The 19236-nt window shown below is 44.0% G+C and overlaps 1 protein-coding gene across 14 annotated transcripts in view; it reads left to right on the plus strand.

Moving 5' to 3' along the window:
• The window catches only part of SCMH1 (Scm polycomb group protein homolog 1), a 209701-nt gene that overhangs the window by 183216 nt on the left and 7249 nt on the right, over positions 1–19236 (plus strand). For 10 of the 14 annotated variants that reach the window (XM_061122238.1, XM_061122247.1, XM_061122239.1 and 7 more), the window contains 3 exons: positions 9181–9381; positions 11273–11464; positions 18883–19077. In XM_061122238.1, the coding sequence (XP_060978221.1) occupies positions 9181–9381; positions 11273–11464; positions 18883–19077 (588 nt within the window). The remainder of the gene's footprint in view (positions 1–9180; positions 9382–11272; positions 11465–18882; positions 19078–19236) is intronic. The other 4 variants (XR_009689256.1, XM_061122245.1, XM_061122244.1 and 1 more) reach the window with 4 other exon arrangements.

Here is a 19236-nt window from a genome sequence, read left to right on the forward strand (position 1 = left end):
TTTGGAGGATAGATTACCCACTCCAGTATTCTTGGGCTTCCCCTATGGCTCAGCTGGCCGTGTGGGAGACCTGGGTTCAATTCCTGGGTTGGAAGAAGGGAAGGGAACAGCTGGAGAAGGGAGAAGCTACCTGGAGAAGCTACCTGGAGAAGGGAACAGCTACCCACTTCGGTATGCTGACCTGCAGAATTCCTTGGACTGTATAGTGCTTTCTATGTGTTGGTGAATGTTTGATTGAACTTGAGAAGAATATGTGTTCTGCTGTTGTTGGGTGAAGTAGCCTCTAATATCAATTATATCCAGTTGACTGATGGTGCTTTTGAGTTCAACTGTGTCCTCCTGCCTGCTGAATATGTTCATTTCTGATAGAGGACATATCAAGATCTCCATCCATAATGATTCATCGATTTCTCCTGCAAGGAGGAAAAATTCATCTGTTTCTCTGTCAATTTTTGTCTCCCATATTTTGTTGTTAGAGGCATACACAGTAAGAATCAATATGTCTTCTTGGCTATTTGACCTTTGCTATCATGTAATACCCCTCTTTATCTGAAAACTTTCCTTGCTCTGAAATCTGCTCTGTCTGAAATTAATATAGCTACTCCTACTTTCCTTTGATTAGTGTTAGCATGGCATATTGTTCTCCATCCCTTTATCTTTAACCTATATGTGTCTTTATATTTAAAGTTGGTTTCTTTTAAACAACATGAAGTTGGGTCTCATTTCTTGATCCAGTTTGAGAATCTCTTTCTTTTAACTGATGTATTTAGATCATTGACTAAAATGTTTATTGATATAATTGGGTAAATATCTACCATATTTATTATAGTTTTTTATTTTTTTACCCTTGTACTTTGTCCTATTTTTGTCTTCCACTATTTTTCTGCCTTTCATGGTTTTTAATCGAGCATTTTGTATGATTCCATTCTTTCTACTTTCTTAGCATATCATTTTTACTTCTTTTTTACTTTTTAAAATGATTACCCTCAAGTTTGTGATATACATAAGTAATCTAAGTCTACTTTCAAGTAACACTATACCACTTCACAGATATAAAAATCCTAGTTCCTTCTTTCCATCCTTTGTATGATTACTGTCATTCACTTCACTTAGGGATAAGTATACATAAGCATGTATATATACATATACATGCAAACATATATGATCTAATACATTGTTGCTATTTTTATTTTGAACAAATATCTTATCTGTTATATTGAGCTTCCTGCATAGCTCAGCTGGTAAAGAATCCACCTGCAATACAGAAGACCCCAAGTTCCGTTCCTGGATTGGGAAGTTCCCCTGGAGAAGGGATAGGCTACTCATTCCAGTATTCTTGGGCTTCTCTGATGGCTCAGGAGGTAAAGAATCTGCCCACAATACGGGAGACTTGGGTTCGATCCCTGGGTTGGGAACATCTGAATGGCAACCCACTCCAGTATTCTTGCCTAGAGAATCCCCATGGACCAAGGAGCCTGGCAGGCTACAGTCCATGGGGTGGCAAAGAGTTGGACATGACTGAGCAACCAAGCATCCATCTGTTAGATCAATTAAGAATGAGAAAAGTAAGTTCTTATTTTGCCTTCCCCTACTCCTTCTCCTGCTCTTCTTTGTGTGGATCCAAGTTTCTGACCTGTGTTATTTTCCTTCTATTTAGAGAGTTCCGTTAACATTTCTTACAAGGCAGGTGTATAGGCAACAAACTCCTTCAGTTTTTCTTTGTCCGAGAAAGGGTTTTTTTCTCTTTCTCTTTAACCTTTCAAGGTACAGAATTCTAAGTTGATAGGTATTTTCTCTCAACCCTTTAAATATCTCACTCCATTCTCTTCTTGCTCACATGGCTTCTAAAGATGTAATCTTTTATTGTTGCTCCTCTGCAGATAAGATGGGTTTTTCCTCTGAAATCTTTCAAGATTTTATATCTTTGCTTTTCTGCATTTTGAATGTAATATGCCTAGATGTAGTATTTTTGGTCATGTATCCTGTTTGGTGTTCTCTGTCCTTCCTGGATCTGTGCTTTGGTGTCTGGCTTTAATTTGGCCTTCAAATATTCCTTCTATTCCTTTCTCTCTTCTCCTTCTGATCTTCCCATTATGTGTATGTTACTCCTTTTGTATGTCCCACAGTTCTTGGAAACCCAGTCTATTCTGGGTGGGTTCTATTTTCAGTCTTCTTTTTTCTTTGCTTTTCCATTTTAGAAGTTTCTGTTGAGATGTGCTCAAGTTCAGCAATTCTTTACTGTGTCCAGTCTCTTAATAAGCCCATCAAAGGCATTTTTCATTTCTATTTCAGTGTTTTTTTATCTCTAGCATTGCTTTTTTATTTTTCTTAGAATTTCCATCTTTCTGCATATATTGCCCATCTGTTTTGCATGCTATCTGCTTTATTTATTACAACTGTTAGCATAATAATTGTAGTTGTTTTAAAATTTTTATCTAATAATTCCAACATCCCTGCCATGCCTGAGTCTACTTTTGATACTTGGTCTGTCTCTTCAAACTGCATTTTTTGCATTATAACTTCTTCCTGATAGCCAGGTATAATGTACTGGGTAAAAGGAATTGTTGTAAATAGGCCTTTGGTAATATAGAGGTAAGGTATGCAGAAGGAGAGGTATTCTATAGTCTTATGATTAGGTCGCAGTCTTTCGGTGAGGCTATGCTCTTGGACTTTGAACTTCACCAGTGCTTCTTAGTTCCCCTCAACTCCCCTTAGATGGGACAAGATGGCTGGAGGGGGCTAGACTTGGATATTCCCCTTCCCCCAGGTAGGTTAGGCTCTGATCAAACCCCAGCAGGTTAAACTCTGGTAAAATAATTCTCCTGAGGGTAGACCTTGTTAAAAAGGACAGAATGCTCTGGCATACCTTTAAATGGCTACTTTTCCTCCCTACCCCTGCTGGAAGCATGAGGGGATTTTTCTCCGATATTCACTGTGAGAACCTGTTGAGCTTCTGGAGGTAAAACTCACAGAAGTGTGGGATGCCCCCCCACCCCATGAGTGGATCCCCCTGAAATTTTTCACTCTGAGACTTGTTCACACTGAGCTTCCAGCAGTTCATCAATTGTAGTTTAGATTTTCCTACCTCTGCACTAGTTTCTGTGCAAGTTTCTTATTAGTAAATTGTGATTCTCTGTATTCATCAGTCTGTCTCTTCACACTTGATGGGGGCAGCAGTTTGTCCTGTGACCTCACTTTTCTGATGGATTTAAAAAGGATTTTTCAGTTTGTTCAGCTTTTTACTTACTGTCAAGATGAAGTGGCTAATTCCACGCTCCATGCTGGACCCTTCTCTGAATTTTTTTTTTACAGCCTCAAATTCCAATTTCATAGATGCAGTAGAAAACCAAAGCATGTGCTGCGCTTAGCTGTGTCCGACTCTTTGCAACCCCATGGACTGTAGTCTGCCAGGCTCCTTTGTCCTTGGGGATTCTCCAGGCATGAATACTAGAGTGGTTGCCATGCCCTCCTCCAGGGGATCTTACCAACCCAGGGATCGAACCCAGGTCTCCCGCATTGCAGGTGGATTCTTTGCCATCTGAGCCACCAAGGAAACCCCGAAACAAAGCATGACAATATGCAAAAATATATTTATGACCTTAAGATTGGGAAATATTTTTAAAATAAGATAATAAGCATAAATTATAAAACAAAGTATTTTTTTTTCCTTAGTGGAATTTATTTCTTAAAACTTTCTTTGAATATCTAAGAGATATTGTAAATTATACATGCCTATGTATTATTATTATTTTTTTACTATCAAAATTTTATATATTTATTTTTCCATCTATTTTTATCAGTTGGAGGCTAATTACTTTACAACATTGTAGTGGTTTTTGTCATACATTGACATGAATCAGCCATGGATTTACAGAAGGCAAGGGTGGGATGTTTCGAGAGAACAGCATCGAAACATGTATATTATCTAGGGTGAAACAGATCACCAGCCCAGGTTGGATGCATGAGACAAGTGCTTGGGCCTGGTGGACTGGGAAGACCCAGAGGGATCAGGTGGAGAGGGAGGTGGGAGGGTAAAACAGAAAGTATTTAAACTTCCCTGGTGGTCCAGTGGTTAAGAATCTGCCTTGCAATGCAGGGGACATGGTTTAATCCCTGGCTGGAGAACTAAGATCCCACATGCCACAGGGCAGCTAAGCCTGGCACTACAACTACTGAGCCTGCACACTCCGGAGCCCATGTGCCAACTGGAGAGTCTCTGTACCCCAAGGACATATCCTCAGTGATGTAGCTAAGACCCAACACATCCAAATGCATACATATTTTTTTAAAAAAGAGAGAGAAAGCACAGAACCTTTCTATAGCTAGAGAAGATAATATCAGTATATTCAGCCATATTAAAATTACAGCAGAGAAAACTTGTCTGTCTTCCATTTGGTATGAGTTTAGGTGGCTCAGCAGGATCCATGTCCAAGATGATTCACTCATGCAGCTAACAGAATTGGCGCTGACTGTGGATTCCCCTCTCCACAGAGGTCTCCAGCAGGTGGCGTGGGCTTCCCCTTCCAGGGTGACTGAGTTCGAAGAGCAAGTGTCCCCAGGAGACAGGAAGTGGAGGCTATCATTTTCTTAAGGCTTGAGCCCGAAAATTACAGCGTGTCGTTTCTACCACATTCTATCAATCAAGCAGTCAAAGCCCAGATTCAAGAGAATGGGAATAGACCCCCTATCTTGATGGGAGGAGAGTCAAAGAATTTTGGACCATATTTTAAAACCACCTCAGTTCACTCTCTGGATGTAAGTTATTTTTCCCACTTGGAAAATGTATTCTTCCCCTTGCAAGATTCCCCATTAAAGGTCTCATCCCTTCACAGCATCAAACTTCAGATCTAGGATCTCACCATCTAAATCAGATCCAGGCAAATGGGACCTCTCAGGAACAGTTTCTTCTCAAACTGAAGACCTGTGACCTAAAGAAATGTGTTATCTGCTCCCCACATAACCTGCATACAGTGGTGGGACAGGCATAATAACTTATAGATACACTTGTTAAAAGGGCAAAAAAAACTGGAGGCACATGCAGTCACTGGTATGTAGAAATTCTAAAATCCAGGTGGGCATATGTTGCCAATTCCTTGATTAGATCCAATACTTCCTGGAAGTTGTTTCCATGGCTTTTTGGTTTTGTCCTCTGAGTCATCCTTCCTTTTCCATAGGAAAGCTGAGATTGCCTTCTCAGTCTTCTTCCTGATTGTAAAAGGTTGTGGATCCAAAGAATTCTTTTGTTTTGTACCATCTCAGTCCAAGCTGGCAATACTACTGCCAGAATGATTCTCTTAGAAACTTGAGAATTGAAACCAAAAAGATCTCAAAGAGGCTGTCAATGTGGGCTTAAAGGAAAGAGGAAAGTCTCATTGAAAGACGGAGGATGGGGGATACCTGCTAGGTAGTGATGGAAAGTGTGATAACACTGTCACCTGCACAAACATGGAACTAGAAAATGTTCCTGATGAACTCAGTGAAATACTAGATTTCCAGACAAAGTAATGAAGTACCACCTGACTCCTCACTGCCTGTGATAAAATGTAAGATGAGAGAGATGAGCTTAAAAAAAAATTAAAAATTTTAAAGTCCAGGACTCTCAATATGGAAATATTTCTCATTTCCAGTCTCTCCAGAAGCAAATAATTCTGAGTTAAGAAAGGGTCAAAACCAGAATGGGACAATAAAAATCTTTGGTTAAGATGTCAGAATGATTTAAGACTCTGTTTCACAGACTGTTTGAGACCAAAAGGCCCTCTGAAAATCTCAAGAGCAAGTCTCACAGCAATTCTCTTCCTTAAACAGTAGAATTTTTAAAAAATCTTCAGGGCATTGTCTAACAGCAGCTATGAGGAAGCCCAAAGTAGAGAAAGGCTTGTCTTCAAAAGATTTGTGACTGTGACTTTTCACTAAAGAAATAAATCTCAGTAGTATTCGTAGAAAACCATCCAAGTTTCATTCTGGTGGAAGCATTACCATCTTAGGCTAAGAGGGCCAGAGATGATACAAAATGAACAGAATCGTTTGGATCCCAACCTTTTACAGGCTTCTATACAGGGCCCTCTCAACTTCACTCATAATCTTTCTGTGATCTTTTATGCTTCTTTCTGCTTCCCAGTCCCAAAGCCAGTGTCGTGTGTGTTGGGCTTTTGTTACTGCAGCGCCCTGTTTCTGGTACCACAGTCTGCTCCAGCAGTCTTCTGCTACATAACAAACACTACAGAACTTCACAATGTGGGTTACAACAACAATGTGGGCAGTGCTGGGAGGCAGCAGCTGGTCTCTCTTCCCTGCAGTGTCAGCTGTGGTGGCTTGACCAGGACTGGAGGATCCACTTCCACCACAGTCTTTGCCTGCTCACACGTGGTAGTTAGGTTCCAAGAGTGAATGTCCCAAGAAGTGGAAACTGCCAGTAAAATTTACATACAGTGAAATGTACATATCTTTATATATAATTTGAGCTTTACTTAATGTAAGTTCTCATGTAGCCACAGCCCCAATCAAGCTAAGAGTCATTTCTACCACCCCCTGGAAGTTACCTCATGCCTCCTTAAAGTCAGTCTTCACGCTCACCTTTATTCCAGTTTCTGTCACTATAGACTAGACTTTCTTGTTTCTGAACTTAACATGCAGATGACACCACCCTTATGGCAGAAAGTGAAGAAGAACTAAAGAGCCTCTTGATGAAAGTGAAAGAGGAAAGTGAAAAAGTTGACTTAAAGCTCAACATTCAGAAAACTAAGATCATGGCATCTGGTCCCATCACTTCATGGCAAATAGATGGGGAAATAGTGGCTGACTTTATTTTTGGGGACTCCAAAATCACTGCAGATGGGGATTGCAGCCATGAAATTAAAAGACGCTTACTCCTTGGAAGGAAAATTATGACCAACCTAGACAGCATATTAAAACGCCAGAGACATTACTTTGTCAACAAAGGTCCATCTAGTCAAGGCTATGGTTTTTCCAGTAGTCATGTATGAATGTGAGAGTTGGACTATAAAGAAAGCTGAGTGCCAAAGAATTGATGCTTTTGAACTGTGGTATTGTAGAAGACTCTTGAGAGTCCCTTGGACTGCAAGGAGATCCAACCAGTCCATCCTAAAGAAAATCAGTTCTGGGGGTTCATTGGAAGGACTGATGTTGAAGGTGAAGCTCCAATACTTTGGCCACCTGATGCGAAGAGCTGACTCATTGGAAAAGACCCTGATGCTGGGGATGTTTGAAGGCAGGAGGAGAAGGGGACGGCAGAGGATGAGATGGTTAGATGGCATCACCGACTCAATGGACATGGGTTTGGGTGGACTCCAGGAGTTGGTGATGGACAGGGAGGCCTGGTGTACTGCGATTCATGGGGTCACCAAGAGTTGGACTCGACTGAGTGACTAAACTGAACTGAACTTAATATATAAATGGAATCACACTGTGTGTACTATTTTGTATTGTTTCTTTTACTCAGAATAATGTTTTTGAGAAGCATTCTATCAATAGTTCATTTTTTTTTTTACTGCCAAGTGTATTCCAACAAATAAATATTCATACACAATTTGTATATTTGTTCTCTCGTTGATGGACATTTGGGTTGGTTGTAGTTTGAGGCTAATATGACAAACTGGCTTTGAACATTCTAATAAGTATCTTTCCATAGACATACATTTCACTTATTTTTATTACTCTTTATCTCTTTGAGTTCCTTCATTTTTATCTGTCTTGCGTTCAGTGAAAGAGTCATATTATGACATGAAAATACTAACCATTTCTTAACAGATGTGAGCCAATTCTTCTTCTATAAAATCTTCCGTCATACCCACCCACAGGAGCCCTTGCCCATTCTTGGGCCTTTTGTGACTTACAGGATGGAACAGCTCGGCTCTCATCATTCCCCACTCTTGGTTAAAGCTTCAGCTTTCTTAGGTCTGCTCAGCCAATTGCTACTTTGCCACTCTGCTTCCCAGCTTCCAGAGTTTTAAGTTGTCTCCTTTCTTGTTATCTGGCTCATTTTTGTGGTTTTAAGAGAGAAAAGAGTTAAATGTATATTTCAATTCCTCTTGTTTACCCTTTTCTTTTTTTTTTTCCTCTTTCTTTTTCATCTATCACTTTCCACATCCTGCTTCTCTCCATTTTCTTCTCTCCATCTTGCTTCCCCTTAAAATTAGAATGATGAAGGTGAAAGAGTCCTCAGAGAGTGTCTAGCTCAGCCCCTCTTTGATGTGGGCGGCAGACCTGAGGCCCAGAGAGGACACCAGTCCATCCATAGCCCACACAGCTACTACTTTTATCTTTTTGCCTTTAACAACAAAAGAGACGTTTTTTCCCTCCTGCCATTCAGTTCGTGAGCCAGGACAGTGTGAAGAAGCAGAGTACCCCCTACTCAAGTGAAAGCCTAGAAGTCAGATCAGCAGAAAGAATGCTGTAGCTGGTCAGGCACATGAGTCGTCTCGGCAGACCAAGAGAAGCAGCTCTGAGGAGCTCTGTCTCTTTCTTCTGTGCTCACCCTGCTTCTCCCCTCGCAGCACAGTGCCAGGTGGGGGGTTGCAGTGGGGGGGTGCCCAGCTATCTTGACAGGAGAAACGACTGAAACAAATATACAGATGGGCCCCTCAGGCCCTTTGCATGTTTTTCTTTATTCTAATTTTTTTCTATTTTCAGTACTATCTTTGAGCCTAAGTCTTGATGTAGAAGATAACAAAGGGACTCTTAAGGCCTAGAATGGAAAGCAAGGGAAGTAACTGGTGGTTTAACCACTCTAGGTCCAAGGCCAGGCACACACAAGCACACTCGTGCTAATAGTGCCATAGCCCCACAACTCAGTACACAGAGCTTGTGAGAGATACCAAGAATATGTAAAGCAGCCAAGAACTGAAAATGAAAGTACATCCATCTGGAAAATTGCTTGGATTTTCTTTTCAGTGTAAAGAAGACAAAGTGCAAGTTCTGTGCCTTGGCTGGTCTGGGCTATTCTCCCAGCAGGCTGCGTTCCCAGAGCCTGTGGTCATGCATTTGGGCTGGCAGCAGCTGGGCATAGTCACCCTCTACCCCCTCCCACAGTGTTTCACCAGCTCAGCAGCTGGGAGTCCTGTAGAGGCCAGAGCCCAGGGTAGGAAAGACGAAGAGAGCTCTGTTCTCCGACTTCTCTGCTGTGAAACTCTTTAAACTGCTTTGATTCTCTGTCTCCTGCAGTTTGTATTTACTTGAACAAGAATGGCAGCACAGGCCCCCACTTAGATAAGAAGAAGGTCCAGCAGCTCCCTGACCACTTTGGGCCAGCCCGAGCCTCCGTGGTGTTGCAGCAAGCTGTGCAGGCTTGCATCGACTGTGCTTATCACCAGAAAACCGTCTTCAGCTTCCTCAAGCAGGGCCACGGTGGTGCAGTTATCTCAGGTAAGCACTCTGGTCTGGTATGGCTTCTAGCCAGAGAGGCAGGCCTTTGCAACTAGTTGACTTCTAGCAAGGCCTCCTGGTTTTTACTTCACACCAGTAGGCTCTGGAATGAAAGTATTCCATTCCTCAGAGTCCTCATTTCAACTCCCAGAGTTCTCGGGGTCTTCTGCATATCGCTGTCAAGTAGAATACCCATGCAGAATCTGCTTAACCCCAGTCTCTAAAGAGACTCCCTCCTGTCTACTACCAAGCCTCTCGCATACAGAAAATATGCAAGTATGTTGCTTTAAAAATGCTTCAGAAGAAAAAATCCAGAGGGGGCTGTATTCCGGCAACAGGAGAGTTTCTCCAGACTGCCCCAGCCTCCCAGCTGGCTTCAGGGAACCACAGAAGTCTTCTCTCATTCTTTTGACCCCTTAGCTGCCCAGTCCTCAGCCAGCTCTGATACAGGGGAGTTGAATCCTGGGGCAGAGTGGGAAGAATCAGTCCTCTCTTTCCTGCTATGGGAGTTTGAGTCAGTTGCACAATGTGTGGTTTTTTTGCTTTGGTTGTTTGTTTTCACTGTAAACAGTCACTTCTGCTGTGTCCTGGTTCTGTTTCAGTTTTCCTGAGTCCAAAAACCCCATCTTTACCCACCAAACCTATGAAGACTTGACCTGGAGCCTTTTAATCTTAATTATGCACTACTCAATAATCTCCTTCCCCTGCCCTCTAACTAGTCAATATCCAGCCTCAGGAAACCCAGCTGACATGGAAGACCCCATAAATATCACAAATGGGTTCTTTCAGCAGACATTCATTGAGCCCTGACTCCATGTGAGAGGTTATTGCAGACACTGGCCAGGGGAAGGGAAGAAAAGATGATGACATGCTCAGGCTGTGCCCTGACGGAAAAGAAGGACTAGCTCACAGCTAACCGTGGGAAGAGTTATAATATGTGAGAAATGCATGCAGGGTGGTGTGGGAGCCTGGACACAGAGTAATTAATTGACTGCTTAGAGGATGGGGACAGGCAGGGAAAGAATCACTAGAAATGGCTGAAAACTGCATGGGAAATCAAGCCTTTCTTTCCTTGTGAGGCTAAGGCCTCTGCCTGGCCTCTCCTTTGCTTCCATGCTGCAGTCTGCAGGGACCCAGCCATCTTTACCACCTTCCCTTAGTGACTGTCACCCATACCTTCTCTAGGGTTCTTTCTCTGTCCCCTAGATTGATTCCTGAGAGTGACCTATCTCCACATTTCCTTGCTGCCCTCAGAGACAGATGCAGAAGCCTTTTGCATGTTAGGGATTCCTTTCTCCAGAATCTTCAGGATCCAGGGATCGAACACTAATCTCCTGCACTGCAGGCAGATTCTTTACAATCTGAGCCACAAGGGAAGCCCAGGGATTATATGCATATGTTTTAAATAGAAATAAATAAGGGGTTTAAAAAAAAAAAGAAATGAATGTTGCCGAAATTTGAGTTGCCCTTATCCAGATGAGATTGTACACCTCAGCCATTGCTGGCAATAGCTGTGTTCTCCTCTGCCGCCCAGCTTCTCTGTTCTTAAGCAGTTCTTAAGGAAATGAACAGATTTCCTTGGGAGGCCCAGCCAACTGATGGAGCAGATAGAATTATGTTCACAGTTGTTTCACAGGCTGAGTAGAATTATTCCAAAGCCCCAGGTGCAAGAGACCTGGCCTGGCCACTCCCATTATTGCAAACCCTTTGGAGTTGGAGGCAAAAATCAAACCCTTAGGGGAGGGAGAGGAGGGGAGGAAGGAAACCTGGGCACCATTCACCTCTGTGTAACCAGGTAAGCCTGAGGCAAGCAGTGGGCCGGCCTCCTCCTGTTTAGCTCTGCGCTGTGCTACGAGCTGACGTGCTGGGCCCTGTTTACTTAACTCCACAGCCGTGTTTGACCGGGAGCAGCACACGCTCAACCTCCCAGCAGTCAACAGCATCACCTACGTCCTCCGCTTCCTGGAGAAGCTCTGCCACAACCTTCGCAGTGACAATCTGTTTGGCAACCAGCCCTTTACACAGACTCACTTGTCACTTACCACCACAGAGTACAGCCACAGCCACGACAGGTACCTACCAGGTAGGAGCTGGGTTGGGGTCTGGGTGAAGAAAGGGGGGCAGGGCTAGTAGCTGCAGTGAGGGCCCAGGGCCAGCCCTCAGACCTGCTATCCCAGCACCTGCTACCCTGAGATCTGGTTTTCTGTCCCTTACCTTTGCCTCATCTGGCACTTTTTGGGCTCCTCTCATCTTTACTGTCTCTTTAGGATTCTGTTTCCTATCTCTAGGACTTTCCTTTGGATTTTTATCCCTAAAGAAATGGTGGTTCACAGTTTTCCTCAGCTCCAAACTGCATGCGGAGCCAGTGTGAAGTCAGAGGACATCTCCCAGAGTGATCTGGCAGCAAAGTCCTAACACAGAACTCCCTTGCCAGCGGGAGGGTTTAGTCTCAGGCTTCAGATTGAGAATTTGCTCCCTGGTGATTGGCCATCCACTCTTTCCTTTGGCACGTGGCCCTAACTCCTCCAGCAGCGCCAGTCTAGCAAGTCGATTCAAGTTCCTGCTGTTTCTAACTAGACTGGAAAATAACTTTCTTAGTTAACATACCAGACCCACAACGGGGAAGCGGATGCCACGTGGCCGGATCAGTGACTAAGCACTTCCCGAAAGAGGTTTGAGTGAATGGAACCCGGCATCTCTAATCTGGAGCACAGGACACAGCACGACAGGGAGGGAAGGAAAGCTCGGCCTTAAACTAGCGAGGTAGGTCACTGTGGAGAGAGGGAGGAAAGGCCCTTGAAAAGAGTCCCGTGGACCTTGTCCTGGCCAGAGGAATAGAGGCAGTGCTATCAGCGCTAGGGCTGTGCTGCCTGTTCATGGGGAAGTGTAACTCCCAAAGGTGCTCCCTTCTCACCCGCACGAGTTGTGTTCCCACACTGCCTTCCCTGTTGTCTTTTCATCATTGTCAGAATCACTTCTGATAAAAGTGCCACTATTGGAGAATGTGCTGGGAAAGTGACTGCTCACCCAGCACCACCACCCTCCCCCAACTCCACCTCCTCTGCACCCAAACAGGAATTATTTACGTGACTTGCATGCCCGGCAAAAAGATACCTGAATTTCAAATGCTCCTTCTAGAGGCCCCACCACCTGGTCCCTGCAGACATGCCTGTGACTCTCTCACTGACCCTTCGGAAAGAACTTCTCATCTAACCTACTCTAGATTGCTTTCTTTTAACCTCAGACTCTCTGTACAGAAAAGAGCATTCTTACTTGCAGTTAAGGTATTGCACTGGGAGTCTGGGCTAGGCATGGTGGAGCAGGTACAGATGAGGCAGGTTGTTAAATATCCCCTGCTGTTGGCGTTCGGGAACTCTGAGCTGTACTTCAATAATAAAAGTTAGCCCTACCTGAGATTCTAGAAGAATGGATACACGGGAGAGGGCAGCATGTCCATGAATGTTGCTGCTAATCTAGAGAGTTCTCAAAGGAATAGAAATTCAGAATTCTTAAATGGAATAACACTACTGAGAATCAAGAGAAACACACTTGTAGCAGCATGAAGAGGCTGGTAGAGATACACTTCATGGACCTGCGGTTGTGATGAAAGCTTGGGATTGAGGCATGACCTTTCCCGGGAATTCTCTTCCAGTTTGCATCTCTCTGATTCAACTACCAGATAAGGGGAAGCAGGCTTTAGCCACTCTTCCTTCTTGCCTCACCAACTAAGAAGAGACAAAGACCAGGGTTATCACCTTCCCCATCAGCTGCCTCTCTTCCCTTCTCCCTTTTTCAGACAGATTCAGCCAGCTCTCTGCTTTCCTATGCACTCTAACCTGTTTCTCGTAGTGGGTGCTCATCAGTTTGGCTACTCTCACCCTAGTCTGTTTGCCTCCCTGAAATGTTTTAACTCTGCCCAGACAAACCAGAGCTTTGCCCAACTTTCTAATGCTTCTGTGCTCCCTCACTTATTTTTTCTGCCTGCTTGCCTACCTACCCTCTCTGCCTCACTGACCCTTTGCCCCACCCCGATCATTGATCATTTCTTAACACTTTTCTGATTAGTTATCCAAACCTCTGCCGAAGAGCTTGATCTGCATAAGCTTGATCTGCTCTGCCCTTTGAAGCTGGTATTTATTAACTTCCACCCTTCTGCCTGGCTGCCCTCTTCTACTAGTTTCACATCTGAAGGTACCACCTCTCTTATCCAGGAACTTACTGGCATCCTCTCTCCTCCCTACAGCCTTATCTCCACACTACCCTACCCATTAGAAAGAAAGAAAGGAAAGAAAAGGAAGTCGCTCAGTCGTGTCTGACTCTGTGACGCCATGGACTGTAGCCTACCAGGCTTCTCCGTCCATGGAATTTTCCAGGCAAGAGTGCTGGAGTAGGTTGCCATTTCCTTCTCTAGGGGATCTTCACGATCCAGGGATTGAACCCAGGTCTCCTGCATTGCCGGCTGAAGACGCTTTACCTTCTGAGACACCAGGGAAGCTCTATTAGGTCCTGGATCAACTGACAACCCATTTCCAATATAGCAAATAGTCACCAAATGTACATCCCATTAGGCTTCCTTACCTAAATTGAGACTTAGTTTTTTCCTCTAGTGTTTTATTTTGAAAAATTTACGGAAAAGTTATACAGTAATACAGTGAGCAGCCATGTACTCTTCACCTAGACTTACCACCTAACTTTTTGCAGTATTTACTTTATCTGTTTCTCTACGTATATATGCATGTATTTCTGTCTATATATTTTTTGTTTATTTACTGAACCATTTGAGTGTTAACTGCAGATGAGAGACTTGATCCTTAAACACTTTATATGTATCTCCTAGGAACAAGGAACACAATACTACTATCATTCTTGAGAACTTTGACATTAATAAAATCTACTAGTTGATATATATATAATATAGTCCATATACAGATTTCCCCAACTGTCTTAGTAACATCCTTTGTAACTTTTTTCCCCTTATCCAAGATCCCATGAAGAGTGATCCACTGCATTTACTTATCCTGTCTCTTTAGTTTTCTTTTGTCTAGAGCAGTTCTCCAGCCCTTTTGTCTACTTTTCATGATCTGACATTGGCATTTCGGAGAATTCAGGCCAGTTGTTCTGATTCAGATAGTCTAACATTTGCCAAATACATATGTGTCCTAGATCCTGTACTGGACTATGGGGAGACAGACAACAGACTCAATCCCTGTTCTAAAAGAGTTCTCAACTGAGAGAGAACCTGTATGTAGTGACAGCATGGAACCGGCGGTTCTCTGGCCCAGCCAGGAATGGTGAGCAAGGAATCAGCTGAAGTAGTAGTCCAGGAAGGATTCTTCAGGGCAGCAATGTCAGATCAGAGTTCCTTCTTCAGAGTTACAGACATGGTAGGATTGAGGAAGAGGCCTATGAAGATTGAGAGAGAGGGGGTTCTTTCTGGGTCTCCAGTAACTGCTGATATTAAACAGGAAATCGTATTACCTTAGCCAGTCCCCATGACTGTTAATCTTCACTGTAATTGAATCCACCTAGCATTCACCTCTGGGCCTGCTGGTTCCTCTCTGCTGAAGGAAGTGGTTCGTTTGTCCCTGGACAATAAGTTCCTTGTGCCTGTCTTTCCAGTTACCATCCAGGTCATCTAAGTTGGTTATAGAGTGGTTCTCCTGCCAAACCACCCCCCACCCCCCATGCCACACACACACACAAATTCAGAGAATAAAAGCCATGTAAGAACTGTGAAATTTCTTCGGATGCCCTTTCATTCCCATACAAGGTTTCCTCGTAGAAGTGTCAGAGTTTTAAGATGACTCAAATGTTCATAAATAGTTGAAACTTTAGTGATTCAATTATTTGGTCAGACAACCAGTCAACCCAGTATTTATTGACTGCACGATGCCAAGCTCCGATGTTGGCATAGAGGGTTCTGTCGTAAACTAGGAGTCAAGGTCATTACACCCCACAGAGTTTATAGCCTGGTAAAGAATACGAACAAATAAGCAAACGAATTAATTCACCGTGATGAGTGCTTTAATGGAACAGGTTCAAAGTTCAAAAGTTCAAACCAGATGTGTCAGGGAAGACTTTTCAGAAGAGATGATATATAAACTTGGAGTAGGATAATGAGGTAAAGATGCCACAGATCCAAAGAGATGGAGGAGGGGAATGATAATGTTCTTGTTGACTGAGATGTGAGACTGTGAGGGGCAAGAGGAAACCTGACTTGTCTCAGAGGAATTGAATGTTCCTCTGAATGTACTGCTGAAATACAAAGTAGAAAAGAAGAATGTGAGTGGTGAGGCTATAGTGGTAGCAAAGGCCCAGGCAGAAAAGGTCTAGTTGACCAGCTTACAGACGTTATATCTTTGAGCTGTGAGGACCCATGAGAGTATTTAAAGCCATGACTGTGTTATGGAAGGAACATAATCTGATTTGTGTTTTTGAAAGCTCACTCAGGATACTTACTGTGTGGGAGAATAGGCTGGAGTGGAGCAAGAGGTAGGCGGGGAAACCAGTTGGAGGTTTTTGAATTCTGTGAAGCCTCCTAGATTTGGGGATTGTCCTTCCTTTGATACCAAAATCTAAATACAATTGGATGAACATCCCCATTCCAGATAATTCAGGCTGGGATTATATTTTCTTCACAGCAGTCCATTCTTCTCACTCAGAATTTCTGCTTCTGAGTCAGAGCTTAATCCACTATCCCCCACCACCCCCTCCCCCGCCCCCCTCAGGTTCTGGAGCTGATGGTTTGCCTCCACCATGTGACCCAGCGCCTCATCCTTCATTTCCCTGAGGAAAAACTAACACAAGACTGTTCCGTGTAACAGACTAATACTGAGGTTTGGGGGTGGAAAGAAGGATGATTACCACAAAGGAAAGGAAGCATTTTTGTTCTAGTGTTTATCAGATGTTATAGCAAATACCTTACTGACCTCTTTCACCTTAGGCCTCAGCCTGCTGCTGTTTTCTGGGACCCACTCTCAGTTTGGGGGAATTCTCTGTTTCCTCTGTTCCTTCCATCCCATACCTCCTCCCTTCCAAGTTCTTAGTGGGGCCAAAGACAGATTGGTTCTTTTGAAAGGCAGATAGTAGAATGGGGGCTAGAGTTACAATAAGGCAGATCTCAGCTCAAAAAGGAAGGCATTTTGGTAATGAATCAAAAATGTCCAGCGATAAAACTGATTGTAAAGCGTACTTGAGCAATGTATCATCAGCGAGTCAGATGACCACACTAGTCTGCTGGGCTAGATATGAATACTGAAGCATCTCTAGAGCCATCTGAGAACTGCTTCTGAGATTCAAGGACTCAATGCTCAGAAGCATGCTTTCCCCTTCATGGGAATAAATTGATCTCTTTTTGCAAAGGTAAGATTATATGTAACTCTAGTCTAAAAAAGTCAAAACCAAAGCTGTTTTGATAGAAGCAGGGATGAGGCCCAGACTCCACCCAGGAGCTGGGTGTACTGCAGGGCTCTGTGGAGCACAGTTGGAAAGCATTGCAGTCTTCTGCCCTGGCATACCCCTGCTGAAGGCAGCCAGGGCCTCATTTGATCAGCATTAAGCAGACCAGGCCCTCCCAGAGCCTTGGGCATGATGCTTCACTTTTCTTCATCTCATTAGGTTAAGATTTAATGACCCTGCCTAGTCCAGGTGCCACCAGTCCAGATTTCCAGACCCCTCGACTCAGAATCCAGATTTTAGTTCGCATTCTTAGCATTGCCAAGACTAGAGACACTTAACTGATTTTGCATCAGCATCTGGTGAGCCCCTGGCATTGTCATCATAATTATTCTTCACATCTGTTAGCTCATGTGAAGTCGGTGGTACTAACCCAGACTTAGCTGAGTAAAAGGAGTACTAGAAAGGTGAGGTTATTATCATGCTGATAAATACAGAAAGTAGAGTTCATCTTTTTCTTGAGCTACTACAGAGAACTTCGGTGTACCGCTGTAACTCTGAATGAAGAATAAAATACAACTCCCTACTGTTGTAACATCCATCCCATTCTGTTTTCTCAGTTGATGTTCTAAGCATAGCAGAGGGTGAGTTTTCCCCATTTTACAGATGAGGAAACTAGTACTCAGAAAAGACAAACGAGTTATCTTGACTCACGTACATAGTGAAAGTCAGGAGCAGAGAGATGGAACCCAGGCATCCTATTTCTTGGATTGGACTCCTGTCCTTGTCTCAAAGTGGGACATTCTCTCCTGAAAAATAGGAATCTGAAACCTCACCTGCAGAAATGGGGTAGGATATGGTTTAGGTATCCTGGAAGCTCAGAGACTTCTCTCTTCAGGACCATTTCTAGGAAAGGGCTTCATCAGTTAAATTTCCAAATTTTATATGGATGAATAGCTGTCTCAGGCCAGATTTGACTGTTATCCCATAGTTTACCAAGCAATTTTAGGTGAGAATTAGAAAGTAGTCCTGAAATCCTAAACCATCTCGCCAAAGAGGTTGTAGTCTCTGCCTGGCAATTTCTTTGAATTAAGTGTTCCTCAGAGGCCTGAAATGAATTCCAAGCATTATCTTAATACAGTCTTTAAGAAAAGCCACCAAGGACAGTGTGATGTGGTTCAGCACCCAAGACATCTGCCATAAACAGAGAATGCCGTGGCCAGATCTGACTTGATATGGGCAGAACCCAACTACGAGAGGGAGTCTGTTTCAGGTTTCGTAGAGCAGTGATTAGGGGCTGCTGCCTGCGGTTGGGCCGTGGCCGGGGTGTAGAAATGTCAGGGTGAGGTTCCCTTTACAAAGGCCTTCTTAGCCATTCTCTTTTGACATTCACAAATGCTTTGGAAGAAAGGAGGCTCCCATGTTATAGATGAGGAGACTAAGGTTCTGAGGAAAGCACCTTGCCTGCTGAGTAGCAGAGTCAAATTCTGACCCAAATTCTGGGCTCTGTGCCCATGTTCTCACTACAGTACAACCGCAGCTTCCTTGGACTATTTCCATAAAACAAGGCAAATGTGAAAGAAGGGAGGGAACAGAAGAGCAGGTCCTTTGCAGACAAGCCTTGAGCCAGGCATCAGGAAGCATTTCTGAGATGTCCTGCTGGCTGAGAGGGTCCACTTCTAAAGTGCCCTCATGTAAGCAAATGTATCTCTTCTTCAGCACTTTATCCCCTGCTCTAGCATCTTGTGTGTTAAGACAGACTCTTCTCAGAATAGCTTTCTTCTTGGTTTTTGTTTTTTTTTTTTTTTTAAGATTCTCTTTATCAGAAACAACCTAACACATCCAGACCAGAAGAAAACTCAGAGACCATGTAGTCTAAAGGGAAGAGTCTCTAAGGAGATCCAAGTCCAGAGGGTGGCGCTGGGCTTGACTAAGGCCACCTAGTGAGAGCCAGTGCCAGGGCTGGTGCACAGGCGTCCTGCGGCCCAGCCCAGAGCTCTCTGTTTTGCTGCCTCTTACTCCACCCAAATGGGCTCCTGGCAGCTGGCTCCCTGGCAGTTCTTCCAGACTAGTCCCTGTTCTAACTCTGGTTTTACTGTTTTCCAGGTGAGACCTTTGCCCTGGGAAATAGTCTGGCCCGGTCTTTGGAGCCACGCTCAGACTCAATGGACTCTACCTTGAATCCCACCAATCTTGTCAGCACTTCCCAAAACCTTCGAAATCCAGGGTACCGGCCTCTGCTTCCATCCTGCAGTCTCCCACTGGGCACTGCCTCAGCTGTGCGCAGGCTCTGCTCCAGGGGTAAGCTTTTCAGAGTTCTGGCTCTCCTGCCCTCTCTCATTCTTTTCTTCTTTCCTGCCTGAACCTTGGGAGGCCAGAAAGTACTTAACTCTGTTGCCCCCTCCACCTAGAGAGGTCAGACTGGGGCCTGGCCCCATTACACCTGACAAGGCACCTGGG

This window comes from Dama dama, chromosome 20 (assembly GCF_033118175.1).
Source record: "Dama dama isolate Ldn47 chromosome 20, ASM3311817v1, whole genome shotgun sequence".
NCBI lineage: Eukaryota > Metazoa > Chordata > Mammalia > Artiodactyla > Cervidae > Dama > Dama dama.